Source organism: Crinia signifera, chromosome 3, assembly GCF_055691185.1.
Source record: "Crinia signifera chromosome 3, ASM5569118v1, whole genome shotgun sequence".
In the NCBI taxonomy this organism is placed as follows: Eukaryota; Metazoa; Chordata; class Amphibia; order Anura; family Myobatrachidae; genus Crinia; species Crinia signifera.
The window spans coordinates 333,596,096-333,623,326 of record NC_139219.1 but is presented as its reverse complement, the minus strand read 5'-3'; the positions used below and the strand labels follow the sequence as shown (position 1 = coordinate 333,623,326).

The window sequence follows — 27,231 nt, the reverse complement described above, 5'->3', positions numbered from 1 at the left end:
GGAACCCCCTATGGCAGCAAGCATGTATTCCTCCCGCGCAACAAGCATGGAACCACCTATGGCAGCAAGCATGTATTCCTCTCTGGCAACGAGCATGGAACCCCCTATGGCAGCAAGCATGTATTCCTCTCTGGCAACAAGCATGGAACCCCATATGGCAGCAAGCATGTATTCCTCTCTGGCAACAAGCATGGAACCCCCTATGGCAGCAAGCATGTATTCCCCCTGGTAACGAGCATGGAACCCCCTATGACAGCAAGCATGTATTCCTCTCTGGCAAAAAGCATGGAACCCCCTATGGCAGCAAGCATGTATTCCTCTCTGGCAACAAGCATGGAACCCCCTATGGCAGCAAGCATGTATTCCTCCCTGGCAACAAGCATGGAACCCCCTATGGCAGCAAGCATGTATTCCTCCCTGGCAACAAGCATGGAACCCCCTATAGCAGCAAGCATGTATTCCTCTCTGGCAACGAGCATGGAACCCCCTATGGCAGCAAGCATGTATTCCTCCCTGGCAACAAGCATGGAACCCCATATGGCAGCAAGCATGTATTCCCCCTGGCAACGAGCATAGAACCCCCTATGGCAGCAAGCATGTATTCCTCCCTGGCAACGAGCATGGAACCCCCTATGTCAGCAAGCATGTATTGCTCTCTGGCAACGAGCATTGAACCCCCTATGGCAGCAAGCATGTATTCCTCCCTGGCAACATGCATGGAACCCCCTATGGCAGCAAGCATGTATTCCTCTCTGGCAACGAGCATGGAACCCCCTATGGCAGCAAGCATGTATTCCTCTCTGGCAAAGAGCATGGAACCCCCTATGGCAGCAAGCATGTATTCCTCCCTGGCAACAAGCATTGAACCCCCTATGGCAGCAAGCATGTATTCCCCCTGGCAACGAGCATAGAACCCCCTATGGCAGCAAGCATGTATTCCTCCCTGGCAACGAGCATGGAACCCCCTATGTCAGCAAGCATGTATTGCTCTCTGGCAACGAGCATTGAACCCCCTATGGCAGCAAGCATGCATTCCTCCCTGGCAACAAGCATGGAACCCCCTATGGCAGCAAGCATGTATTCCTCCCTGGCAACGAGCATGGAACCCCCTATGTCAGCAAGCATGTTTTTCTCTCTAGCAACAAGCATGGAACCCCCAATGGCAGCAAGCATGTATTCCTCCCTGGCAACAAGCATGGAACCCTTTATGGCAGCAAGCATGTATTCCTCCCTGGCAACAAGCTGGAACCCCCTATGGCAGCAAGCATGTATTTCTCCCTGTCAACAAGCATGGAACACCCTATGTCAGCAAGCATGTATTCCTCTCTGGCAATGAGCATGGAACCCCCTATGGCAGCATGTATTCCATCCTGGCAACGAGCATGGAACCCCCTATGGCAGCAAGTATGTATTCTTCCCTGACAACGAGCATGGAACCACCTATGTCAGCAAGCATGTATTCCTCTCTGGCAACAAGCATGGAACCCCCTATGGCAGCAAGCATGTATTCCTCTCTGGCAAAAAGCATGGAACCCCCTATGGCAGCAAGCATGTATTCCTCCCTGGCAACGAGCATAGAACCCCCTATGGCAGGAAGCATGTATTCCCCCTGGCAACGAGCATGGAACCCCCTATGGCAGCAAGCATGTATTCCTCCCTGGCAACAAGCATGGAACCCCCTATGGCAGCATGTATTCCCCCTGGCAACAAGCATAGAACCCCCTATGGCAGCAAGCATGTATTCCTCCCTGGCAACAAGCATGGAACCCCCTTTGGCAGCAAGCATGTATTCCTCTCTGGCAATGAGCATGGAACCCCCTATGGCAGCAAGCATGTATTCCTCCCTGGCAACAAGCATGGAACCCCCTATGGCAGCAAGCATGTATTCCTCTCTGGCAAAAAGCATGGAACCCCCTATGGCAGCAAGCATGTATTCCTCCCTGGCAACAAGCATGGAACCCCCTATGGCAGCAAGCATGTATTCCCCCTGGCAACGAGCATAGAACCCCTATGGCAGCAAGCATGTATTCCCCCTGGCAACGAGCATAGAACCCCTATGGCAGCAAGCATGTATTCCTCCCTGGCAACGAGCATGGAACCCCCTATGGCAGCAAGCATGTATTCCTCTCTGACAACAAGAATGGAACCCCCTATGGCAGCAAGCATGTATTCCTCCCTGGCAACATGCATGGAAGCCCCTATGGCAGCAAGCATGTATTCCTCTCTGGCAACGAGCATGGAACCCCCTATGGCAGCAAGCATGTATTCCTCTCTGGCAAAAACCATGGAACCCCCTATGGCAGCAAGCATGTATTCCTCCCTGGCAACAAGCATGGAACCCCCTATGGCAGCAAGCATGTATTCCCCCTGGCAACGAGCATAGAACCCCCTATGGCAGCAAGCATGTATTCCTCCCTGGCAACGAGCATGGAACCCCCTATGTCAGCAAGCATGTATTGCTCTCTGGCAACGAGCATGGAACCCCCTATGGCAGCAAGCATGCATTCCTCCCTGGCAACAAGCATGGAACCCCCTATGGCAGCAAGCATGTATTCCTCCCTGGCAACGAGCATGGAACCCCCTATGTCAGCAAGCATGTTTTCCTCTCTAGCAACAAGCATGGAACCCCCAATGGCAGCAAGCATGTATTCCTCCCTGGCAACAAGCATGGAACCCTTTATGGCAGCAAGCATGTATTCCTCCCTGGCAACAAGCATGGAACCCCCAATGGCAGCAAGCATGTATTCCTCCCTGGCAACAAGCATGGAACCCCCTATGGCAGCAAGCATGTATTTCTCCCTGTCAACAAGCATGAAACCCCCTATGTCAGCAAGCATGTATTCCTCTCTGGCAATGAGCATGGAACCCCCTATGGCAGCAAGCATGCATTCCTCCCTGGCAACGAGCATGGAACCCCCTATGGCAGCAAGCATGCATTCCTCCCTGGCAACGAGCATGGAACCCCCTATGGCAGCAAGCATGTATTCTTCCCTGACAACGAGCATGGAACCACCTATGTCAGCAAGCATGTATTCCTCTCTGGCAACAAGCATGGAACCCCCAATGGCAGCAAGCATGTATTCCTCCCTGGCAACAAGCATGGATCCCGCCTGTCGGCTCACATCGGTCCAAATTTAAAAAAACTCATGTCGATCTTTTGCGTGTCGACCTTTCCCATATATCCCAGACGTACGGTCGGAATAATCCGCTTCTGTGTATTTTCAGCAATTTTTGCATCATTTTGCCAATAGGAGATTTATCGACCAAAACAAAAAAGTTGTCTCACAGTCAAAACCAGAAAAGTTTTATTGTTCCTCAGTGAGAAAAACAAAATAGCAATCTAGCAAATATGATACCTTTTAATGGCTAACAAAAATAAATGTTGTTAAAATGCAAGCTTTCGAGACTTCTTAGGTCTCTTCCTCAGGCATGGTATAACAAGGTGTGTGAAGAACCACATATATATACACACAGCAGAGTAGGAACAAGATGTGATAGATGGACATTCTTAAGATCAAAACAAAACAAAATAACAGAATGAGCTTGTAAATTGAGTCCTTAATTGGTTTGTAGATAAGTAGTGTGAAAGTTTTATTGTCTCTAAGTTGATGACAGACCAGAGTTAGAGCTCCGATGCCCTCACTCTCTCTGGGCCAGTGTCCTCAGATGTTGTAGTGGGCCATAAATCCCTCGGATAGATTCAGTCCTGTGTTAAGGGTGTCAAACGTTGTCATTAATTTGTATTCCCAGACCCTCCAAGGAGGGTCTGGGAATACAAATTAATGACAACGTTTGACACCCTTAACACAGGACTGAATCTATCCGAGGGATTTATGGCCCACTACAACATCTGAGGACACTGGCCCAGAGAGAGTGAGGGCATCGGAGCTCTAACTCTGGTCTGTCATCAACTTAGAGACAATAAAACTTTCACACTACTTATCTACAAACCAATTAAGGACTCAATTTACAAGCTCATTCTGTTATTTTGTTTTGTTTTGATCTTAAGAATGTCCATCTATCACATCTTGTTCCTACTCTGCTGTGTGTATATATATGTGGTTCTTCACACACCTTGTTATACCATGCCTGAGGAAGAGACCTAAGAAGTCTCGAAAGCTTGCATTTTAACAACATTTATTTTTGTTAGCCATTAAAAGGTATCATATTTGCTAGATTGCTATTTTGTTTTTCTCACTGAGGAACAATAAAACTTTTCTTATCAACTGGCTAACACGGTACCAAACTTTTTTCTTTTGACAGTCAAAACCAGTCGCAAAACCAGTCACCACCAGAGACAGAGCCGAATTTCCCATTAGGCACGTGAGGCACCGGCCTAGGGGCGGCACATGTTTGGGGGCGGCACTTGGATGCCTGTGATAGTACTGTCAGCCCAAAATGTACCAATAACTGCAAAATATCCAATATACTGCACTATATTCCATCTTAAATAGAGTGTAAATGGATAGGACATGCAGATACTGCCCCTGTAACCTGTCCTACTTAGTAAACATTATTGTTGTGCCTAGGGGCGCCCTCATCCCTAAATCCGCCCCTGACCAGAGACATACACAAACCATAATGCGGGATGTGCTGTCCAACAGAACAGGGGCGGCGGGCAGCATTTACATATGCAGCGTAACCAACAGGACTGAATCAGGCCTCCGTGACTGGGCCACTAGGTAGACATTGGAAGCGGAGCAGAGGCGCTCGCAGCACATTGTCCCTGGCAGCCCTCCATCCCCCGCACTAATCCCCCACCCTGCATTATTAGCTAATGGCTGGATTATAAAATCAGCACAAGCAGCTACTAGTGCCATGGTGCCCAGTATGTCACAGCACAGGCAGCTAGCGGGTACTAGTGCCATGGTGCCCAGTATGTCACAGCACACGCAGCTAGCGGGTACTAGTGCCATGGTGCCCAGTATGTCACAGCACAGGCAGCTAGCGGGTACTAGTGCCATGGTGCCCAGTATGTCACAGCACAGACAGCTAGCGGGTACTAGTACCATGGTGCCCAGTATGTCACAGCACACGCAGCTAGCGGGTACTAGTGCCATGGTGCCCAGTATGTCACAGCACCGGCAGCTAGCGGGTACTAGTGCCATGGTGCCCAGTATGTCACAGCACAGGCAGCTAGCGGGTACTAGTACCATGGTGCCCAGTATGTCACAGCACACGCAGCTAGCGGGTACTAGTGCCATGGTGCCCAGTATGTCACAGCACACGCAGCTAGCGGGTACTAGTGCCATGGTGCCCAGTATGTCACAGCGCAGGCAGCTAGCGGGTACTAGTACCATGGTGCCCAGTATGTCACAGCACACGCAGCTAGCGGGTACTAGTGCCATGGTGCCCAGTATGTCACAGCACAGGCAGCTAGCGGGTACTAGTGCCATGGTGCCCAGTATGTCACAGCACAGGCAGCTAGCGGGTACTAGTACCATGGTGCCCAGTATGTCACAGCACAGGCAGCTAGCGGGTACTAGTGCCATGGTGCCCAGTATGTCACAGCACAGGCAGCTAGCGGGTACTAGTGCCATGGTGCCCAGTATGTCACAGCACACGCAGCTAGCGGGTACTAGTGCCATGGTGCCCAGTATGTCACAGCGCACGCAGCTAGCAGGTACTAGTGCCATGGCGCCCAGTATGTCACAGCGCACGCAGCTAGCGGGTACTAGTGCCATGGCGCCCAGTATGTCACAGCGCAGGCAGCTAGTGGGTACTAGTGCCATGGCGCCCAGTATGTCACAGCGCACGCAGCAAGCGGGTACTAGTGCCATGGTGCCCAGTATGTCACAGCGCACGCAGCTAGCGGGTACTAGTGCCATGGTGCCCAGTATGTCGCAGCACAGGCAGCTAGCGGGTACTAGTGCCATGGTGCCCAGTATGTCGCAGCACAGGCAGCTAGCGGGTACTAGTGCCATGGCGCCCAGTATGTCGCAGCGCAGGCAGCTAGCGGGTACTAGTGCCATGGCGCCCAGTATGTCACAGCGCAGGCAGCTAGCGGGTACTAGTGCCATGGTGCCCAGTATGTCACAGCGCACGCAGCTAGCGGGTACTAGTGCCATGGCGCCCAGTATGTCACAGCACACGCAGCTAGCGGGTACTAGTGCCATGGTGTCCGGGGGCAGAGGTATTGTCCTGGTGCCCAGTATGTCACAGCACAGGCAGCTAGCGGGTACTAGTGCCATGGTGTCCGGGGGCAGAGGTATTGTCCTGGTGCCCAGTATGTCACAGCACAGGCAGCTAGCGGGTACTAGTGCCATGGTGTCCGGGGGCAGAGGTATTGTACTGGTGCCCAGTATGTCACAGCACAGGCAGCTAGCGGGTACTAGTGCTATGGTGTCCGAGGGGTATAGGTATTGTCCTGGTGCCCAGTATGTCACAGCACAAGCAGCTAGCGGGTACTAGTGCCATGATGTCCGGTGGGTAGAGGTATTGTACTGGTGCCCAGTAAGTCACAGCACAAGCAGCTAGCGGGTACTAGTGCCATCATTTCCGGGGAGTAGAGGTATTGTACTGGTGCCCAGTGTGTCACAGCACAGGCAGCTAGCGGGTACAAGTGCCATGGTGTCCGGGGGGCAGAGGTATTATCCTCGTGCCCAGTATGTCACAGCACATGCAGCTAGCGGGTACTAGTGCCATGGTGACCGGGGGGCAGAGGTATTGTCATGGTGCCCAGTATGTCACAGCACACGCAGCTAGCGGGTACTAGTGTCATGGTGTCCAGGGGGCAGAGGTATTGTCCTGGTGCCCAGTATGTCACAGCACAAGCAGCTAGCGGGTACTAGTGCCATGGTGTCCGGGGGCAGAGGTATTATCCTGGTGCCCAGTACTGTATGTCACAGCACATGCAGATAACGGGTACTAGTACCATGGTGTCCGAGGGGCAGAGGTATTCTGCAATACTACATATTATCAGAATCAGAATCAGAATCAGAATCAACTTTATTGGCCATGTATGCTTGCGCACACTAGGAATTTTTTGTGGATTATGGTGTTAGGGCCACACACGCAGCTCTGTAAGTGGCCCCATTCTCACTCACTGTGGCCTATACTTTGCCATACACCTAGAAACTCCAGCCGGTGTGGTATGGCCACCAGACACATGTGGAATATAAGTGCCAGCTGTGATGCTGCCGCAGGGCGCGGTTATTCCAGCCGGTTTGGTACGGCCACCAGACACATGTGGAATATAAGTGCCAGCTGTGATGCTGCCGCAGGGCGCGGTTATTCCAGCCGGTGTGGTACGGCCACCAGACACATGTGGAATATAAGTGCCAGCTGTGCTGCTGCCGCAGGGTGCAGTTACTCCAGCCGATGTGGTACGGCCACCAGACACATGTGGAATATAAGTGCCAGCTGTGCTGCTGCCGCAGGGCGCGGTTACTCCAGCCGGTGTGGTATGGCCACCAGACACACGTGGAATATAAGTGCCAGCTGTGCTGCTGCCTCAGGACGCAGTTACTCCAGCCAGTGTGTTAAGGTCACCAGACACATGTGGAATATAAGTGCCAGATGTGCTGCTGCCGCAGGGTGTAGTTACTCCAGCCGGTGTGGTATGGCCACCAGACACATGTGAAATATAAGTGCCAGCTGTGCTGCTGCCGCAGGGCGCAGTTACTCCAGCCAGTGTGTTAAGGTTACCAGACACATGTGGAATATAAGTGCCAGATGTGCTGCTGCCGCAGGGTGTGGTTACTCCAGCCGGTGTGGTATGGCCACCAGACACATGTGGAATATAAGTGCCAGCTGTGCTGCTGCCGCAGGGCGAGGTTACTCCAGCCGGTGTGGTACGGCCACCAGACACATGTGGAATATAAGTGCCAGCTGTGCTGCTGCCGCAGGGTGTAGTTACTCCAGCCGGTGTGGTACAGCCACCAGACACATGTGGAATAAAAGTGTCAGCTGTGCTGCTGCCGCAGGGCGCGGTTACTCTAGCCAGTGTGGTATGGCCACCAGACACACGTGGAATATAAGTGCCAGCTGTGCTGCTGCCTCAGTGCGCAGTTACTCCAGCCGGTGTGGTAAGGTCACCAGACACATGTGGAATATAAGTGTCAGCTGTGCTGTCGCAGGGCGCGGTTACTCCAGCCGGTGTGGTACAGCCACCAGACACATGTGCAATATAAGTGCCAGCTGTCTTGCTGCCGCAGGGCGCGGTCACTCCAGCAGGTGTGGTACGGCCACCAGACACATGTGGAATATAAGTGCCAGCTGTGCTGCTGCCGCAGGGCGCAGTTACTCCTGCCGGTGTGGTACGGCCACCAGACACATGTGGAATATAAGTGCCAGCTGTTCTGCTGCCATGGGGCGTGGTTACTCCAGCCAGGGTGGTACGGCCACCAGACACATGTGGAATATAAGTGCCAGCTGTGCTGCTGCCGCAGGGCGCGGTTACTCTAGCCGGTGTGGTATGGCCACCAGACACATGTGGAATATCAGTGCCAGCTGTGCTGCTGCCGCAGGGCGCGGTTAATCCAGCCGGTGTGGTACGGCCACCAGACACATGTGGAATATAAGTGCCAGCTGTGTTGCTGCCGCAGGGTGTAGTTACTCCAGCCGGTGTGGTATGGCCACCAGACACATGTGGAATATAAGTGCCAGCTGTGCTGCTGCCGCGGGACGTGGTTACTCCAGCCGGTGTGGTACGGCCACCAGACACATGTGGAAAATAAGTGCCAGCTGTGCTGCTGCCGCAGGGCGCGGTTACTCCAGCCGGTGTTGTACGGCCACCAGACACATGTGCAATATAAGTGCCAGCTGTGCTGCTGCCGCAGGGCGCGGTTACTCCAGCCGGTGTGGTACGGTCACCAGACACATGTGGAATATAAGTGCTAGCTGTGCTGCTGCCGCAGGGCGCAGTTACTCCAGCCGGTGTGGTACGGTCACCAGACACATGTGGAATATAAGTGTCAGCTGTGCTGTCGCAGGGCGCGGTTACTCCAGCCGGTGTGGTACAGCCACCAGACACATGTGCAATATAAGTGCCAGCTGTGCTGCTGCCGCAGGGCGCGGTCACTCCAGCAGGTGTGGTACGGCCACCAGAGACATGTGGAATATAAGTGCCAGCTGTGCTGCTGCCGCAGGGCGCAGTTACTCCTGCCGGTGTGGTACGGCCACCAGACACATGTGGAATATAAGTGCCAGCTGTTCTGCTGCCATGGGGCGTGGTTACTCCAGCCAGGGTGGTACGGCCACCAGACACATGTGGAATATAAGTGCCAGCTGTGCTGCTGCCGCAGGGCGCGGTTACTCTAGCCGGTGTGGTATGGCCACCAGACACATGTGGAATATCAGTGCCAGCTGTGCTGCTGCCGCAGGGCGCGGTTACTCCAGCCGGTGTGGTACGGCCACCAGACACATGTGGAATATAAGTGCCAGCTGTGTTGCTGCCGCAGGGTGTAGTTACTCCAGCCGGTGTGGTATGGCCACCAGACACATGTGGAATATAAATGCCAGCTGTGCTGCTGCCGCGGGACGTGGTTACTCCAGCCGGTGTGGTACGGCCACCAGACACATGTGGAAAATAAGTGCCAGCTGTGCTGCTGCCGCAGGGCGCGGTTACTCCAGCCGGTGTTGTACGGCCACCAGACACATGTGCAATATAAGTGCTAGCTGTGCTGCTGCCGCAGGGCGCGGTTACTCCAGCCGGTGTGGTACGGTCACCAGACACATGTGGAATATAAGTGCTAGCTGTGCTGCTGCCGCAGGGCGCAGTTACTCCAGCCGGTGTGGTACGGTCACCAGACACATGTGGAATATAAGTGCCAGCTGTGCTGCTGCCGCAGGGCGCGGTTACTCCAGCTGGTGTGGTATGGTCACCAGACACATGTGGAATATAAGTGCCAGCTGTGCTGCTGCCGCAGGGCACAGTTACTCCAGCAAGTGTGGTAAGGTCACCAGACACATGTGGAATATAAGTGCCAGCTGTGCTGCTGCCGCAGGGCGCGGTTACTCCAGCCGGTGTGGTACGGTCACCAGACACATGTGGAAAATAAGTGCCAGCTGTGCTGCTGCCGCAGGGCGCGGTTACTCCAGCCAGTGTGGTATGGTCACCAGACACATGTGGAATATAAGTGCCAGCTGTGCTGCTGCCGCAGGGCGCGGTTACTCCAGCCAGTGTGGTACGGCCACCAGACACATGTGGAATATAAGTGCCAGCTGTGCTGCTGCCGCAGGGCGCGGTTGCTCCAGCCGGTGTGGTATGGCCACCAGACACATGTGGAATATAAGTGCCAGCTGTGCTGCTGCCGCAGGGCGCGGTTACTCCAGCCGGTGTGGTACGGCCACCAGACACATGTTAAGTGCCAGCTGTGCTGCTGTTACTCCAGTGCAGCTGCTGTAGCACCTCTCTGCTGGTTACTGTCTACCAGAGAGCAGAGCTGCAGAGCATAGAGCACAGAACGGCTGCGGGAAGGATTAGAGTGTCAGCTCTGTGCTGTACTTCACAGGCATATATCGGGCATGGGTGTGGGAGCAGGATCTCTGGTTGTAGTGCTGCACCGGTTCCAGGTCTCACTGGCACTTGGTCAGTACTTTATCTCTGTCGAATCTTTCATAAATGTCCCCCTTTGTACCCACTGGAAGGGCAGTTGGGAGGAATGACCACCTGCACAAATGTGGCACCCGGGATGTGACTGGCACCATTTATACTGGTCAGCAGCCAGTGGCAGTGATAACCCCTCAGGGCAGCCTGCACTCACCCTGGGTCTCACACCGATCCTGCACCCAGCTTATACACAACACCTGGGTACTGAGATACATGGGCGCAGCCCAGGGAAAAGTCATATGTAGGGCACAGACAGCGGAATCTCCTTAGCCGGGCCCATGAGGTGATGCACAGCCGCAAAGCCTCCTCTGAGTGTAACACTGCACTCGTTAGCTAATTAGCAGAGCACACAGGAGACACACACTGAGCGGCTCGTCAGGTATGTCTTGTGCGTGTGTCAGTGAGGTCTCTGCTGTGCGTGTGTCAGTGATGTCTCTGCTGTGCGTGTGTCAGTCATATCTCTGCTGTTCGTGTCAGTGAGGTCTCTGCTGTGTGTGTGTCTGTTAGGTCTCTGCTGAGCGTGTGTCAGTCATATCTCTGCTGTGCGTGTGTCAGTCATATCTCTGCTGTGCGTGTCAGTGAGGTCTCTACTGTGCGTGTGTCAGTGAGATCTCTGCTGAGCGTGTGTCAGTCATATCTCTGCTGTGCGTGTGTCAGTCATATCTCTGCTGTGCGTGTCAGTGAGGTCTCTACTGTGCGTGTGTCAGTGAGATCTCTGCTGTGCGTGTGTCAGTGAGATCTCTGCTGTGCGTGTGTCAGTGAGATCTCTGCTGTGCGTGTGTCAGTCATATCTCTGCTGTGCGTGTCAGTGAGGTCTCTGCTGTGTGTGTGTCTGTCAGGTCTCTGCTATGCGTGTGTCAGTCATGTCTCTGCTGTGCGTGTGTCAGTGAGGTCTCTGCTGTGCGTGTGTCAATCATGTCTCTGCTGTGCGTGTGTCAATCATGTCTCTGCTGTGTGTGTGTCAGTCATGTCTCTGCTGTGCGTGTGTCAGTCATATCTCTGCTGTGCGTGTCAGTGAGGTCTCTGCTGTGTGTGTGTGTGTCAGTGAGGTCTTTGCTGTGCGTGTGTCAGTCATATCTCTGCTGTGCGTGTGTCAGTCATATCTCTGCTGTGTGTGTCTGTTAGCTCTCTGCTGTGCGTGTGTCAATCATGTCTCTGCTGTGCGTGTGTCAATCATGGCTCTGCTGTGCGTGTGTCAATCATGTCTCTGCTGTGCGTGTGTCAATCATGTCTCTGCTGTGCGTGTGTCAGTCATTTCTCTGCTGTGCGTGTGTCAGTCATGTCTCTGCTGTGCGTGTGTCAGTCATATCTCTGCTGTGCGTGTGTCAGTCATATCTCTGCTGTGCGTGTGTCAGTCATGTCTCTGCTGTGTGTGTCAGTGAGTTCTCTGCTGTGTGTGTGTCAGAGATCTCTGCTGTGCGTGTGTCAGTGAGGTCTCTGCTGTGCGTGTCAGTGAGGTCTCTGCTGTGCGTGTCAGTGAGGTCTCTGCTGTGCGTGTGTCAGTCATATCTCTGCTGTTCGTGTCAGTGAGGTCTCTGCTGTGTGTGTGTCTGTTAGGTCTCTGCTGAGCGTGTGTCAGTCATATCTCTGCTGTGCGTGTGTCAGTCATATCTCTGCTGTGCGTGTCAGTGAGGTCTCTACTGTGCGTGTGTCAGTGAGATCTCTGCTGTGCGTGTGTCAGTGAGATCTCTGCTGTGCGTGTGTCAGTCATATCTCTGCTGTGCGTGTCAGTGAGGTCTCTGCTGTGTGTGTGTCTGTCAGGTCTCTGCTATGCGTGTGTCAGTCATGTCTCTGCTGTGCGTGTGTCAGTGAGGTCTCTGCTGTGCGTGTGTCAATCATGTCTCTGCTGTGCGTGTGTCAATCATGTCTCTGCTGTGTGTGTGTCAGTCATGTCTCTGCTGTGCGTGTGTCAGTCATATCTCTGCTGTGCGTGTCAGTGAGGTCTCTGCTGTGTGTGTGTCAGTGAGGTCTTTGCTGTGCGTGTGTCAGTCATATCTCTGCTGTGCGTGTGTCAGTCATATCTCTGCTGTGTGTGTCTGTTAGCTCTCTGCTGTGCGTGTGTCAATCATGTCTCTGCTGTGCGTGTGTCAATCATGGCTCTGCTGTGCGTGTGTCAATCATGTCTCTGCTGTGCGTGTGTCAGTCATTTCTCTGCTGTGCGTGTGTCAGTCATGTCTCTGCTGTGCGTGTGTCAGTCATATCTCTGCTGTGCGTGTGTCAATCATGTCTCTGCTGTGCGTGTGTCAGTCATGTCTCTGCTGTGCGTGTGTCAGTCATATCTCTGCTGTGCGTGTGTCAGTCATATCTCTGCTGTGCGTGTGTCAGTCATGTCTCTGCTGTGTGTGTCAGTGAGTTCTCTGCTGTGTGTGTGTCAGAGATCTCTGCTGTGCGTGTGTCAGTGAGGTCTCTGCTGTGCGTGTCAGTGAGGTCTCTGCTGTGCGTGTCAGTGAGGTCTCTGCTGTGTGTGTGTCAATCATGTCTCTGCTGTGTGTGTGTCAATCATGTCTCTGCTGTGTGTGTGTCAGCCATGTCTCTGCTGTGCGTGTGTCAGTCATGTCCCTGCTGTGCGTGTGTCAGTGAGGTCTCTGCTGTGCTTGTGTCAGTGGTCTCTGCTGTGCGTGTGTCAGTGAGGTCTCTGCTGTGCGTGTGTCAGAGATCTCTGCTGTGCGTGTGTCAGTGAGGTCTCTGCTGTGTGTGTCAGTGAGTTCTCTGCTGTGTGTGTGTCAGAGATCTCTGCTGTGCGTGTGTCAGTGAGGTCTCTGCTGTGCGTGTCAGTGAGGTCTCTGCTGTGCGTGTCAGTGAGGTCTCTGCTGTGCGTGTGTCAGTCATATCTCTGCTGTTCGTGTCAGTGAGGTCTCTGCTGTGTGTGTGTCTGTTAGGTCTCTGCTGAGCGTGTGTCAGTCATATCTCTGCTGTGCGTGTGTCAGTCATATCTCTGCTGTGCGTGTCAGTGAGGTCTCTACTGTGCGTGTGTCAGTGAGATCTCTGCTGTGCGTGTGTCAGTGAGATCTCTGCTGTGCGTGTGTCAGTCATATCTCTGCTGTGCGTGTCAGTGAGGTCTCTGCTGTGTGTGTGTCTGTCAGGTCTCTGCTATGCGTGTGTCAGTCATGTCTCTGCTGTGCGTGTGTCAGTGAGGTCTCTGCTGTGCGTGTGTCAATCATGTCTCTGCTGTGCGTGTGTCAATCATGTCTCTGCTGTGTGTGTGTCAGTCATGTCTCTGCTGTGCGTGTGTCAGTCATATCTCTGCTGTGCGTGTCAGTGAGGTCTCTGCTGTGTGTGTGTCAGTGAGGTCTTTGCTGTGCGTGTGTCAGTCATATCTCTGCTGTGCGTGTGTCAGTCATATCTCTGCTGTGTGTGTCTGTTAGCTCTCTGCTGTGCGTGTGTCAATCATGTCTCTGCTGTGCGTGTGTCAATCATGGCTCTGCTGTGCGTGTGTCAATCATGTCTCTGCTGTGCGTGTGTCAGTCATTTCTCTGCTGTGCGTGTGTCAGTCATGTCTCTGCTGTGCGTGTGTCAGTCATATCTCTGCTGTGCGTGTGTCAATCATGTCTCTGCTGTGCGTGTGTCAGTCATGTCTCTGCTGTGCGTGTGTCAGTCATATCTCTGCTGTGCGTGTGTCAGTCATATCTCTGCTGTGCGTGTGTCAGTCATGTCTCTGCTGTGTGTGTCAGTGAGTTCTCTGCTGTGTGTGTGTCAGAGATCTCTGCTGTGCGTGTGTCAGTGAGGTCTCTGCTGTGCGTGTCAGTGAGGTCTCTGCTGTGTGTGTGTCAATCATGTCTCTGCTGTGTGTGTGTCAATCATGTCTCTGCTGTGTGTGTGTCAGCCATGTCTCTGCTGTGCGTGTGTCAGTCATGTCCCTGCTGTGCGTGTGTCAGTGAGGTCTCTGCTGTGCTTGTGTCAGTGGTCTCTGCTGTGCGTGTGTCAGTGAGGTCTCTGCTGTGCGTGTGTCAGTGGTCTCTGCTGTGCGTGTCAGTCTGCGTGTGTCAGTCATGTCTCTGCTGTGCGTGTCAGTGAGGTCTCTGCTGTGCGTGTATCAGTGAGGTCTCTACTGTGTGTGTGTGTGTGTGTGTGTGTGTGTCAGTCATGTCTCTGCTGTGTGCGTGTCAGTGAGGTCTCTGCTGTGCGTGTCAGTGAGGTCTCTGCTGTGTGTGTGTCAATCATGTCTCTGCTGTGTGTGTGTCAGTCATGTCTCTGCTGTGCGTGTGTCAGTGAGGTCTCTGCTGTGCTTGTGTCAGTGAGGTCTCTGCTGTGCTTGTGTCAGTGGTCTCTGCTGTGCGTGTGTCAGTGAGGTCTCTGCTGTGCGTGTCAGTCTGCGTGTGTCAGTCATGTCTCTGCTGTGCGTGTGTCAGTGAGGTCTCTGCTGTGCGTGTGTCAGTGAGGTCTCTACTGTGCGTGTGTCAGTGAGGTCTCTGCTGTGCGTGTGTCAGTGAGGTCTCTGCTGCGCATGTGTCGGTCATGTCTCTGCTGTGTGTGTGTCAGTGAAGTCTCTGCTGTGCGTGTGTCAGTGAGGTCTCTGCTGTGCGTGTGTCAGTCATGTCTCTGCTGTGCATGTGTTAGTCATGTCTCTGCTGCACATGTGACGGTCATGTCTCTACTGTGCATGTGTCAGTCATGTCTCTGCTGTGCGTGTGTCAGTCATGTCTCTGCTGTGCGTGTGTCAGTCATGTCTCTGCTGTGCGTGTGTCAGTCATGTCTCTGCTGTGCGTGTGTCAGTCATGTCTCTGCTGTGCATTTGTCAGTCATGTCTCTACTTTGCGTATGTCAGTCATGTCTCTGCTGTGTGTGTGTCAGTGAGGTCTCTGCTGTGCGTGTCAGTCATGTCTCTCTGCTGTGCGTGTGTCAGTGAGGTCTCTGCTGTGCGTGTCAGTGAGGTCTCTGCTGTGCGTGTGTCAGGGAATCTGTGCATCAATAATTCATATGACGGTGTCTGGCTCGGCAGCCTATGATGTCTGTGTTATGCTGGAACCTCGCACAGCTCCCTCTGATCTCCTCTTATCCCAGCCCGGATCCTCCATGTGTCTCACCATTAAGCCGGCTGCAGACACAAAGCATTTAACCCCTCCTGTGCTGCAGAGGAGACGGGAGGGAGGGGTGCATCAAATTGGGGCTACTCCTGGCCCCGCACCCAGATTGGGGCTACTCCTGGCCCCGCACCCAGATTGGGGCTACTCCTCTCCCTGCTCCCAGATTGGGGCTACTCCTGTCCCCACGCCCAGATTGGGGCTACTCCTGTCCCCACGCCCAGATTGGGGCTACTCCTGTCCCCACGCCCAGATTGGGGTTACTCCTGTCCCCACATCCAGATTGGGGTTACTCCTGGCCCAGCACCCAGATTGGGGCTACTCCTGTCCCCGCACCCAGATTGGGGCTACTCCTGTCCCCGCACCCAGATTGGGGCTACTCCTGGCCCCGCACCCAGATTGGGGTTACTCCTGGCCCAGCACCCAGATTGGGGCTACTCCTGTCCCCGCACCCAGATTGGGGCTACTCCTGTCCCCGCACCCAGATTGTGGTTACTCCTGTCCCCGCGCCCAGATTGGGGCTACTCCTGTCCCCGCGCCCAGATTGGGGTTACTCCTGTCCCCGCACCCAGATTGGGGCTACTCAGTCCCCGCACCCAGATTGTGGTTACTCCTGTCCCCGCGCCCAGATTGGGGCTACTCCTGTCCCCGCGCCCAGATTGGGGTTACTCCTGTCCCCGCACCCAGATTGGGGCTACTCCTGTCCCCGCACCCAGATTGTGGTTACTCCTGTCCCCGCACCCAGATTGGGGTTACTCCTGTCCCCGCACCCAGATTGGGGCTACTCCTGTCCCCGCACCCAGATTGGGGCTACTCCTGTCCCCGCACCCAGATTGTGGTTACTCCTGTCCCCGCACCCAGATTGGGGCTACTCCTGTCCCCGCACCCAGATTGTGGTTACTCCTGTCCCCGCGCCCAGATTGTGGTTACTTCTGTCCCCGCACTCAGATTGGGGCTAATCCTGTCCCCGCACCCAGATTGGGGCTACTCCTGTCCCCGCGCCCAAATTGTGGTTACTCCTGTCCCCGCGCCCAGATTGTGGTTACTCCTGTCCCGTGCCCAGATTGGGGCTACTCCTGTCCCCGCACCCAGATTGGGGTTACTCCTGTCCCCGCACCCAGATTGGGGCTACTCCTGTCCCTACACCCAGACTGGGGTTACTCCTGTCACCGCACCCAGATTGGGGCTACTCCTGTCCCCACGTCAGTAAGAGCGGGAGGGAGGAAGCGTCAGTAAGAGAGGGAGGGAGAGAGGAAGTGTCAGTATGAGAGGGAGGAAGAGTCAGTAAGAGAGGGAGGGAGGGAGGGAGGAAAGGTCAGTAAGAGAGGGAGGGAGTAAGAGTCAGTAAGAGAGGGAGGGAGAGAGAAAGTGTCAGTAAGAGAGGGAGGTGGGAAGGAGGGAGGGATGGAGGAAGCATCAGTAAGAGAGGGAGGGAGGGAGAAAGAGTCAGTAAGAGAGGATGGGAGGGAGGAAGAGACAGTAAGAGAGGGAGGGAGGGAGAGAGGAAGTGTCAGTAAGGGAGGGAGGGGTGGAGGGAGGAAGAGTCAGTAAGAGAGGGAGGGAGTGGGGCTCTCGGCACCACACAGATGTCACGTATGATGTACTTGGGTTGGGATTACTATGACCCCATTAGTACTAATATTATATAATATACAGCTCGCCTTCATCTCTATATTACAGGCTATGAACAGCGGGGGTGTAGGAGACGTCTAGCTGTGAGCGGCTGCACTCCTTAATCATCTAATAACAATGAGGTGTCTCTAGGAAGCAGCCTGACAGCTTTAGCGGGGGGTGGGTGGTCCTGCACCCCGCAGAAAGCTGCGCTGGATCTGTAACGGCACTGTACATAACACAGAAGTCACACAATATACCCAGCCAGAGAGGAGAGCAGACACAGCAATGTGCGATCGTATACAATACAAGGCTGGCACTGCTCCTCACCTCTATAGGGGGTAGTCACTAGCTGACTCACACAATATACCCAGCCAGAGAGGAGAGCAGACACAGCAATGTGCGATCGTATACAATACAAGGCTGGCGCTGCTCCTCACCTCTATAGGGGGTAGTCACTAGCTGACTCACACAATATACCCGGCCAGAGAGGAGAGCGGACACAGCAATGTGCGATCGTATACAATACAAGGCTGGCGCTGCTCCTCACCTCTATAGGGGGGTAGTCACTAGCTGACTCACACAATATACCCAATACACCCAGTCAGAGGGGAGAGAAGAGCTACAGACACAGCACATCCCATACTGATCAGGCGATGTGACATCCTATACAATACTATTTAACTGTGCACTCAGTGATACAGAGAGATGGAATGCACAACGTGTTTCTGAGGAAGGAGGTCAGATACTATGAAACGCGTAGTCACATTATGGTCCTTGTAGTGGGGTGCACCGTGCACTCAGTGATACAGAGATGAAATGCACAACGCGTTTCTGAGGAAGGAGGTCAGATACTATGAAACGCGTAGTACACATTATGGTCCTTGTAGTGGGGTGCACAGTGCACTCAGTGATACAGAGAGATGAAATTCACAACGCGTTTCTGTGGAAGGAGGTCAGATACTATGAAACGCGTAGTGGACATTATGGTCCTTGTAGTGGGGTGCACCGTGCACTCAGTGATACAGAGAGATGAAATTCACAACACGTTTCTGAGGAAGGAGGTCAGAGACTATGAAATGCGTAGTGCACATTATGGTCCTTGTAGTGGGGTGCACCGTGCACTCAGTGATACAGAGAGATGAAATGCACAACGCGTTTCTGAGGAAGGAGGTCAGATACTATGAAATGCGTAGTGCACATTATGGTCCTTGTAGTGGGGTGCACCGTGCACTCAGTGATACAGAGAGATAAAATTCACAACATGTTTCTGAGGAAGGAGGTCAGATACTATGAAACGCGTAGTAGACATTATGGTCCTTGTAGTGGGGTGCACCGTGCACTCAGTTATACAGAGAGATGAAATGCACAATGCGTTTCTGAGGAAGGAGGTCAGAGACTATGAAACGCGTAGTAGACATTATGGTCCTTGTAGTGGGGTGCACCGTGCACTCAGTTATACAGAGAGATTAAATGCACAACGCGTTTCTGAGGAAGGAGGTCAGATACTATGAAATGCGTAGTACACATTTTGGTGCTTGTACTGGGGTACGCCGTGCCCTCAGCTATACGAAGATGAAATGCAGAAAGCGTTTCGGAGGAAGGTCAGAGACTATGAAATGCGTAGTACACATTATGGTCCTTGTATTGGGGTGCACCGTGCACTCAATTATACAGAGAGATGAAAGGCACAATGCGTTTCTGAGGAAGGAGGTCAGATACTATGAAACATGTAGTACACATTATGGTCCTTGTAGTGGGGTATGCCGTGCACTCAGTTATACAGAGAGATGAAATTCACAACGCGTTTCTGAGGAAGGAGGTCAGATACTATAAAATGCATAGAGGGCATTATGGTCCTTGTAGTGGGGTGCACTGTGCACTTAGTTATACAGAGAGATGAAATGCACAATGCGTTTCTGAGGAAGGAGGTCAGATACTATGAAACGCGTAGTACACATTATGGTCCTTGTAGTGGGGTACGCCGTGCACTCAGTTATACAGAGAGATAAAATGCACAACGCGTTTCTGAGGAAGGAGGTCAGATACTATGAAACGCGTAGTACACATTATGGTCCTTGTAGTGGGGTCAACCGTGCCCTCTGTTATACAGAGATGAAATGCACAACGCGTTTCTGAGGAAGGAGGTCAGATACTATGAAACGCGTAGTACACATTATGGTCCTTGTAGTGGGGTGCACAGTGCACTCAGTGATACAGAGAGATGAAATTCACAACGCGTTTCTGTGGAAGGAGGTCAGATACTATGAAACGCGTAGTGGACATTATGGTCCTTGTAGTGGGGTGCACCGTGCACTCAGTGATACAGAGAGATGAAATTCACAACACGTTTCTGAGGAAGGAGATCAGATACTATGAAATGCGTAGTACACATTATGGTCCTTGTAGTGGGGTGCACAGTGCACTCAGTGATACAGAGAGATGAATTGCACAACGCATTTCTGAGGAAGGAAGTCAGAGACTATGAAATGCGTAGTGCACATAATGGTCCTTGTAGTGGGGTGCACAGTGCACTCAGTGATACAGAGAGATGAATTTCACAACGCGTTTCTGAGGAAGGAGGTCAGAGACTATGAAATGCGTAGTACACATTATGGTCCTTGTAGTGGGGTGCACCGTGCACTCAGTGATACAGAGAGATGAAATTCACAACACGTTTCTGAGGAAGGAAGTCAGAGACTATGAAACGCGTAGTACACATTATGTTCCTTGTAGTGGGGTGCACCGTGCACTCAGTGATACAGAGAGATGAAATTCACAACACGTTTCTGAGGAAAGAAGTCAGAGACTATGAAACGCGTAGTACACATTGGGGGAAATTTACTAAGAATACAAATACAAAAAATCGTATTCGTATTCTTAATACGAATGAATACGACTGGTGTAGTCGTATTTTCATTCGTATTCCGGAGGATAATTTACTAATCAGTCGTATTTGACTGATTCATATTATCCGATGGCGTATTGATTCGTATTTTTTTCTGATATGAATTGGTATTTTAAATACAAATTCATATAGGTTTTAGCCTGCATGGATCAGTCAGATCCGTGCAGGCTGCAGTGTTAAAAAAAAGTATACAAATAAATAAGTAATTTTAAAGGGGTGTATGTGGGCTAAGTGGCCTTTTATAAGTCACACATTTGTGATTTTGATCATCTGGGGGTAATTTTCTGATTTTTTCCTCATGTGGAAAATTCTAAGATGTGAAATACACTTCCAAATCAAGGTGTATTTTTTTTTATAATTCGTATGCATTTTCGATTCGTATTCGTATTTTTTACAAATACGAATTGTTAGTAAATGATTAAAGTACGTTGTTTTCATGTTAAAAATAGGCGTATTCTATCGATGTCGTATTCATTCGTATTCGTATTCAAGAATACGAATACGCCATGTATACACCATGAATACGAATACACATCACCGTATTTTCAGTAAATAGTAAATCCTGAAAATAGGAATACGCATAAAAAAATCGTATTTTGCTGTACGAATACAAATTTTTTGTACGATTTTACCTTAGTAAATTTCCCCCATTATGGTCCTTGCAGTGGGAGCCATCTGCATCTTCTAACATACAAAACATGCAAAATATACTTTCCCTGAGACCCTTCTCGAATGGGATTAGTTTAGGCCATAGATCAGGCTACAACATGCAATCGCATGTTAAACAATCCTCGGATGGATGCGGTGGGAGAGTTTGTACTGCTGCTGTAATGATAAGATCAGGCCTGCAGGGGGCAGTGTCACAGAACCTAAAGCTGTATTGGTGATTCCAGTCATTAAATAGTATAAAGGGTCCGCAGTGTCTACACAACAGTCAATAGGCCAACATAGAAACGGTCGACACAAGCAAGCCAGTTGACACGTGGATGATAAAAAAGTTAAAAAACGAAAGATGTGAAAGAAATCAACCTGTTCATACGTCGACACAAAAAACATGGAGTTCTAACACGTTCTCTTCAGAGGCTCAAGGAAACGCAGTATAACCACAACGGCACCTATCCTTGCTTCCAGTGATTCTGGGAGACCCGCCCTCATGTGCGCCATATGTACACAGTGTCGCTCTTACCTTGGTGCCATTGTAGAAGTCGTCCATGCACGTGGCATTCATGAAGGTCTGATGGAAGTGGGTGCTGGTGTCTATGCCCCCGGGGATGACCAGCTTGCCCGTGGCATCGATGACCTTTGCCCCTCCAGGGATCATCAGCTCCCTCCCCACCTGCTGGATGATGCCGTTCTCAATGTAGACATCTGCTTCCTGGGTGCAGTCATCGTTCACCACCTTGCCCCCTTTGATGAGGATCCGAACGCTGGCAGAGTTGGCAAGCATGGCTCTAGAAGATCGGAGAAGAAGAAGACTTTAGAACAGGACGGGAGACAAGTCCTCTCACGTGAATACATCTGCAGGGTTCCATTATCAGGATACAGACAAGCAATACGCTATAATGCAGTGTTAGTCCCTGGTGTCTCAGCGTCTATGAGTGATAACAGCAGATAACGCGCCTGGATGAGAACCAATCATATCACAAAGAATACACTATAATGCAGTGTTAGTCCCTGGTGTCTCAGCGTCTATGAGCGATAACAGCAGATAACGCGCCTGGATGAGAACCAATCATATCACAAAGAATACACTATAATGCAGTGTTAGTCCCTGGTGTCTCAGCGTCTATGAGTGATAACAGCAATTAACACGCCCGTATTACAGCCAATCAGATCACAAGGAATACGCTGTAATGCAGTGTTAGTCCCTGGTGCCTCAGGGTCTATGAGTGATACCAGCAGATAACGCGCCTGGATTACAGCCAATCAGATCACAAGGAATACGCTATAATGCAGTGTTAGTCCCTGGTGTCTCAGCGTCTATGAGTGATAACAGCAGATAACGCGCCCGTATTACAGACAATCAGATCACAAGGAATATGCTGTAATGCAGTGTTAGTCCCTGGTGTCTCAGCGTCTATGAGTTATAACAGCAGATAACGCGCCTGGATTACAGCCAATCAGATCACAAGGAATACACTATAATGCAGTGTTAGTCCCTGGTGCCTCAGCGTCTATGAGCGATAACAGCAGATAAAGCTCCTGGATTACAGCCATCAGATCACAAGGAATACCCTATAGTGCAGTGTTAGTCCCTGGTGTCTCAGCGTCTATGAGCGATAACAGCAGATAACGCACCTGGATTACAGCCAATCAGATCACAAGGAATACCCTATAGTGCAGTGTTAGTCCCTGGTGTCTCAGCGTCTATGAGCGATAACAGCAGATAACGCGCTTGGGTGAGAACCAATCATATCACAAGGAATATGCTATAACGCAGTGTTAGTCCCGGGTGTCTCAGCGTCTATGAGTGATAACAGCAGATAACGCACCTGGATGAGAACCAATCATATCACAAGGAAAATGCTGTAATGCAGTGTTAGTCCCTGGTGCCTCAGCGTCTATGAGCGTTAACAGCAGATAATGTCTCAGCGTCTATGAGCGATAACAGCAGATAAAGCTCCTGGATTACAGCCAATCAGATCACAAGGAATATGCTATGATGCGGTGTTAGTCCCTGGTGTCTCAGCGTCTATGAGTGATAACAGCAATTAACACGCCCGTATTACAGCCAATCAGATCACAAGGAATACGCTGTAATGCAGTGTTAGTCCCTGGTGCCTCAGGGTCTATGAGTGATACCAGCAGATAACGCGCCTGGATTACAGCCAATCAGATCACAAGGAATACGCTATAATGCAGTGTTAGTCCCTGGTGTCTCAGCGTCTATGAGTGATAACAGCAGATAACGCGCCCGTATTACAGCCAATCAGATCACAAGGAATATGCTGTAATGCAGTGTTAGTCCCTGGTGTCTCAGCGTCTATGAGTGATAACAGCAGATAACGCGCCTGGATTACAGCCAATCAGATCACAAGGAATACACTATAATGCAGTGTTAGTCCCTGGTGTCTCAGCGTCTATGAGCGATAACAGCAGATAAAGCTCCTGGATTACAGCCATCAGATCACAAGGAATATGCTATGATGCAGTGTTAGTCCCTGGTGTCTCAGCGTCTATGAGCGATAACAGCAGATAACGCACCTGGATTACAGCCAATCAGATCACAAGGAATACCCTATAGTGCAGTGTTAGTCCCTGGTGTCTCAGCGTCTATGAGCGATAACAGCAGATAACGCGCTTGGGTGAGAACCAATCATATCACAAGGAATATGCTATAACGCAGTGTTAGTCCCTGGTGTCTCAGCGTCTATGAGTGATAACAGCAGATAACGCACCTGGATGAGAACCAATCATATCACAAGGAAAATGCTGTAATGCAGTGTTAGTCCCTGGTGCCTCAGCGTCTATGAGCGTTAACAGCAGATAATGTCTCAGCGTCTATGAGCGATAACAGCAGATAAAGCTCCTGGATTACAGCCAATCAGATCACAAGGAATATGCTATGATGCGGTGTTAGTCCCTGGTGTCTCAGCGTCTATGAGTGATAACAGCAATTAACACGCCCGTATTACAGCCAATCAGATCACAAGGAATAGGCTGTAATGCAGTGTTAGTCCCTGGTGCCTCAGGGTCTATGAGTGATACCAGCAGATAACGCGCCTGGATTACAGCCAATCAGATCACAAAGAATACGCTATAATGCAGTGTTAGTCCCTGGTGTCTCAGCGTCTATGAGTGATAACAGCAGATAACGCGCCCGTATTACAGCCAATCAGATCACAAGGAATATGCTGTAATGCAGTGTTAGTCCCTGGTGTCTCAGCGTCTATGAGTGATAACAGCAGATAACGCGCCTGGATTACAGCCAATCAGATCACAAGGAATACACTATAATGCAGTGTTAGTCCCTGGTGTCTCAGCGTCTATGAGCGATAACAGCAGATAAAGCTCCTGGATTACAGCCATCAGATCACAAGGAATATGCTATGATGCAGTGTTAGTCCCTGGTGTCTCAGCGTCTATGAGCGATAACAGCAGATAACGCACCTGGATTACAGCCAATCAGATCACAAGGAATACCCTATAGTGCAGTGTTAGTCCCTGGTGTCTCAGCGTCTATGAGCGATAACAGCAGATAACGCGCTTGGGTGAGAACCAATCATATCACAAGGAATATGCTATAACGCAGTGTTAGTCCCTGGTGTCTCAGCGTCTATGAGTGATAACAGCAGATAACGCACCTGGATGAGAACCAATCATATCACAAGGAAAATGCTGTAATGCAGTGTTAGTCCCTGGTGCCTCAGCGTCTATGAGCGTTAACAGCAGATAATGTCTCAGCGTCTATGAGCGATAACAGCAGATAAAGCTCCTGGATTACAGCCAATCAGATCACAAGGAATATGCTATGATGCGGTGTTAGTCCCTGGTGTCTCAGCGTCTATGAGTGATAACAGCAATTAACACGCCCGTATTACAGCCAATCAGATCACAAGGAATACGCTGTAATGCAGTGTTAGTCCCTGGTGCCTCAGGGTCTATGAGTGATACCAGCAGATAACGCGCCTGGATTACAGCCAATCAGATCACAAGGAATACGCTATAATGCAGTGTTAGTCCCTGGTGTCTCAGCGTCTATGAGTGATAACAGCAGATAACGCGCCCGTATTACAGCCAATCAGATCACAAGGAATATGCTGTAATGCAGTGTTAGTCCCTGGTGTCTCAGCGTCTATGAGTGATAACAGCAGATAACGCGCCTGGATTACAGCCAATCAGATCACAAGGAATACACTATAATGCAGTGTTAGTCCCTGGTGTCTCAGCGTCTATGAGCGATAACAGCAGATAACGCGCCTGGATTACAGCCAATCAGATCACAAGGAATACACTATAATGCAGTGTTAGTCCCTGGTGTCTCAGCGTCTATGAGTGATAACAGCAGATAACGCGCCCGTATTACAGCCAATCAGATCACAAGGAATATGCTGTAATGCAGTGTTAGTCCCTGGTGTCTCAGCGTCTATGAGTGATAACAGCAGATAACGCGCCTGGATTACAGCCAATCAGATCACAAGGAATACACTATAATGCAGTGTTAGTCCCTGGTGTCTCAGCGTCTATGAGCGATAACAGCAGATAAAGCTCCTGGATTACAGCCATCAGATCACAAGGAATATGCTATGATGCAGTGTTAGTCCCTGGTGTCTCAGCGTCTATGAGCGATAACAGCAGATAACGCACCTGGATTACAGCCAATCAGATCACAAGGAATACCCTATAGTGCAGTGTTAGTCCCTGGTGTCTCAGCGTCTATGAGCGATAACAGCAGATAACGCGCTTGGGTGAGAACCAATCATATCACAAGGAATATGCTATAACGCAGTGTTAGTCCCTGGTGTCTCAGCGTCTATGAGTGATAACAGCAGATAACGCACCTGGATGAGAACCAATCATATCACAAGGAAAATGCTGTAATGCAGTGTTAGTCCCTGGTGCCTCAGCGTCTATGAGCGTTAACAGCAGATAATGTCTCAGCGTCTATGAGCGATAACAGCAGATAAAGCTCCTGGATTACAGCCAATCAGATCACAAGGAATATGCTATGATGCGGTGTTAGTCCCTGGTGTCTCAGCGTCTATGAGTGATAACAGCAATTAACACGCCCGTATTACAGCCAATCAGATCACAAGGAATACGCTGTAATGCAGTGTTAGTCCCTGGTGCCTCAGGGTCTATGAGTGATACCAGCAGATAACGCGCCTGGATTACAGCCAATCAGATCACAAGGAATACGCTATAATGCAGTGTTAGTCCCTGGTGTCTCAGCGTCTATGAGCCTTAACAGTAGATAACGTGCCTGGATTACAGCCAATCAGATCACAAGGAATACGCTATAATGCAGTGTTAGTCCCTGGTGTCTCAGCTTCTATGAGTGATAACAGCAATTAACGCGCCCGTATTACAGCCAATCAGATCACAAGGAATACGCTGTAATGCAGTGTTAGTCCCTGGTGCCTCAGCGTCTATGAGTGATAACAGCAGATAACGCGCCTGGATTACAGCCAATCAGATCACAAGGAATACGCTATGATGCAGTGTTAGTCCCTGGTGCCTCAGCGTCTATGAGTGATAACAGCAGATAACGCGCCTGGATTACAGCCAATCAGATCACAAGGAATACCCTATAATACAGTGTTAGTCCCTGGTGTCTCAGCGTCTATGAGTGACAACAGCAGATAACGTGCCTGGATTACAGCCAATCAGATCACAAGGAATACGCTGTAATGCAGTGTTAGTCCCTGGTGTCTCAGCATCTATGAGTGATAACAGCAGATAACGCGCCTGAATTACAGACAATCAGATCACAAGGAATACGCTATGATGCAGTGTTAGTCCCTGGTGTCTCAGCGTCTATGAGCGATAACAGCAGATAACGCGCCTGGATTACAGCCAATCAGATCACAAGGAATACGCTGTAATGCAGTTAGTCCGTGGTGCCTCAGCGTCTATGAGTGATAACAGCAGATAACGCGCCTGGATTACAGCCAATCAGATCACAAGGAATATCCTATAATGCAGTGTTAGTCCCTGGTGTCTCAGCGTCTATGAGTGACAACAGCAGATAACGTGCCTGGATTACAGCCAATCAGATCACAAGGAATACGCTGTAATGCAGTGTTAGTCCCTGGTGTCTCAGCGTCTATGAGTGATAACAGCAGATAACGCGCATGAATTACAGACAATCAGATCCCAAGGAATACGCTATGATGCAGTGTTAGTCCCTGGTGTCTCAGCGTCTGTGAGTGATAACAGCAGATTAAGCTCCTGGATTACAGCCAATCAGATCACAAGGAATATGCTATGATGCGGTGTTAGTCCCTGGTGTCTCAGCGTCTATGAGTGATAACAGCAGATAACGCGCCTGAATTACAGACAATCAGATCACAAGGAATACGCTATGATGCAGTGTTAGTCCCTGGTGTCTCAGCGTCTATGAGCGATAACAGCAGATAATGCGCCTGGATTACAGCCAATCATATCATTAGGGATATGCTATGATGCAGTGTTAGTCC

General features: G+C 51.0%; 1 protein-coding gene across 2 annotated transcripts in view; it reads right to left on the bottom strand.

Moving 5' to 3' along the window:
• Positions 1-27,231, bottom strand: part of DPYSL5 (dihydropyrimidinase like 5) — a 107,783-nt gene that overhangs the window by 60,613 nt on the left and 19,939 nt on the right. For both annotated transcript variants that reach the window (XR_014471868.1, XM_083178930.1), the window contains exon 2: positions 21,279-21,543. Coding sequence is in view for 1 of the 2 variants with exons in the window: in XM_083178930.1 (XP_083035056.1) it covers positions 21,279-21,539 (261 nt within the window). In the remaining variant the exon portion in view is untranslated. The remainder of the gene's footprint in view (positions 1-21,278; positions 21,544-27,231) is intronic.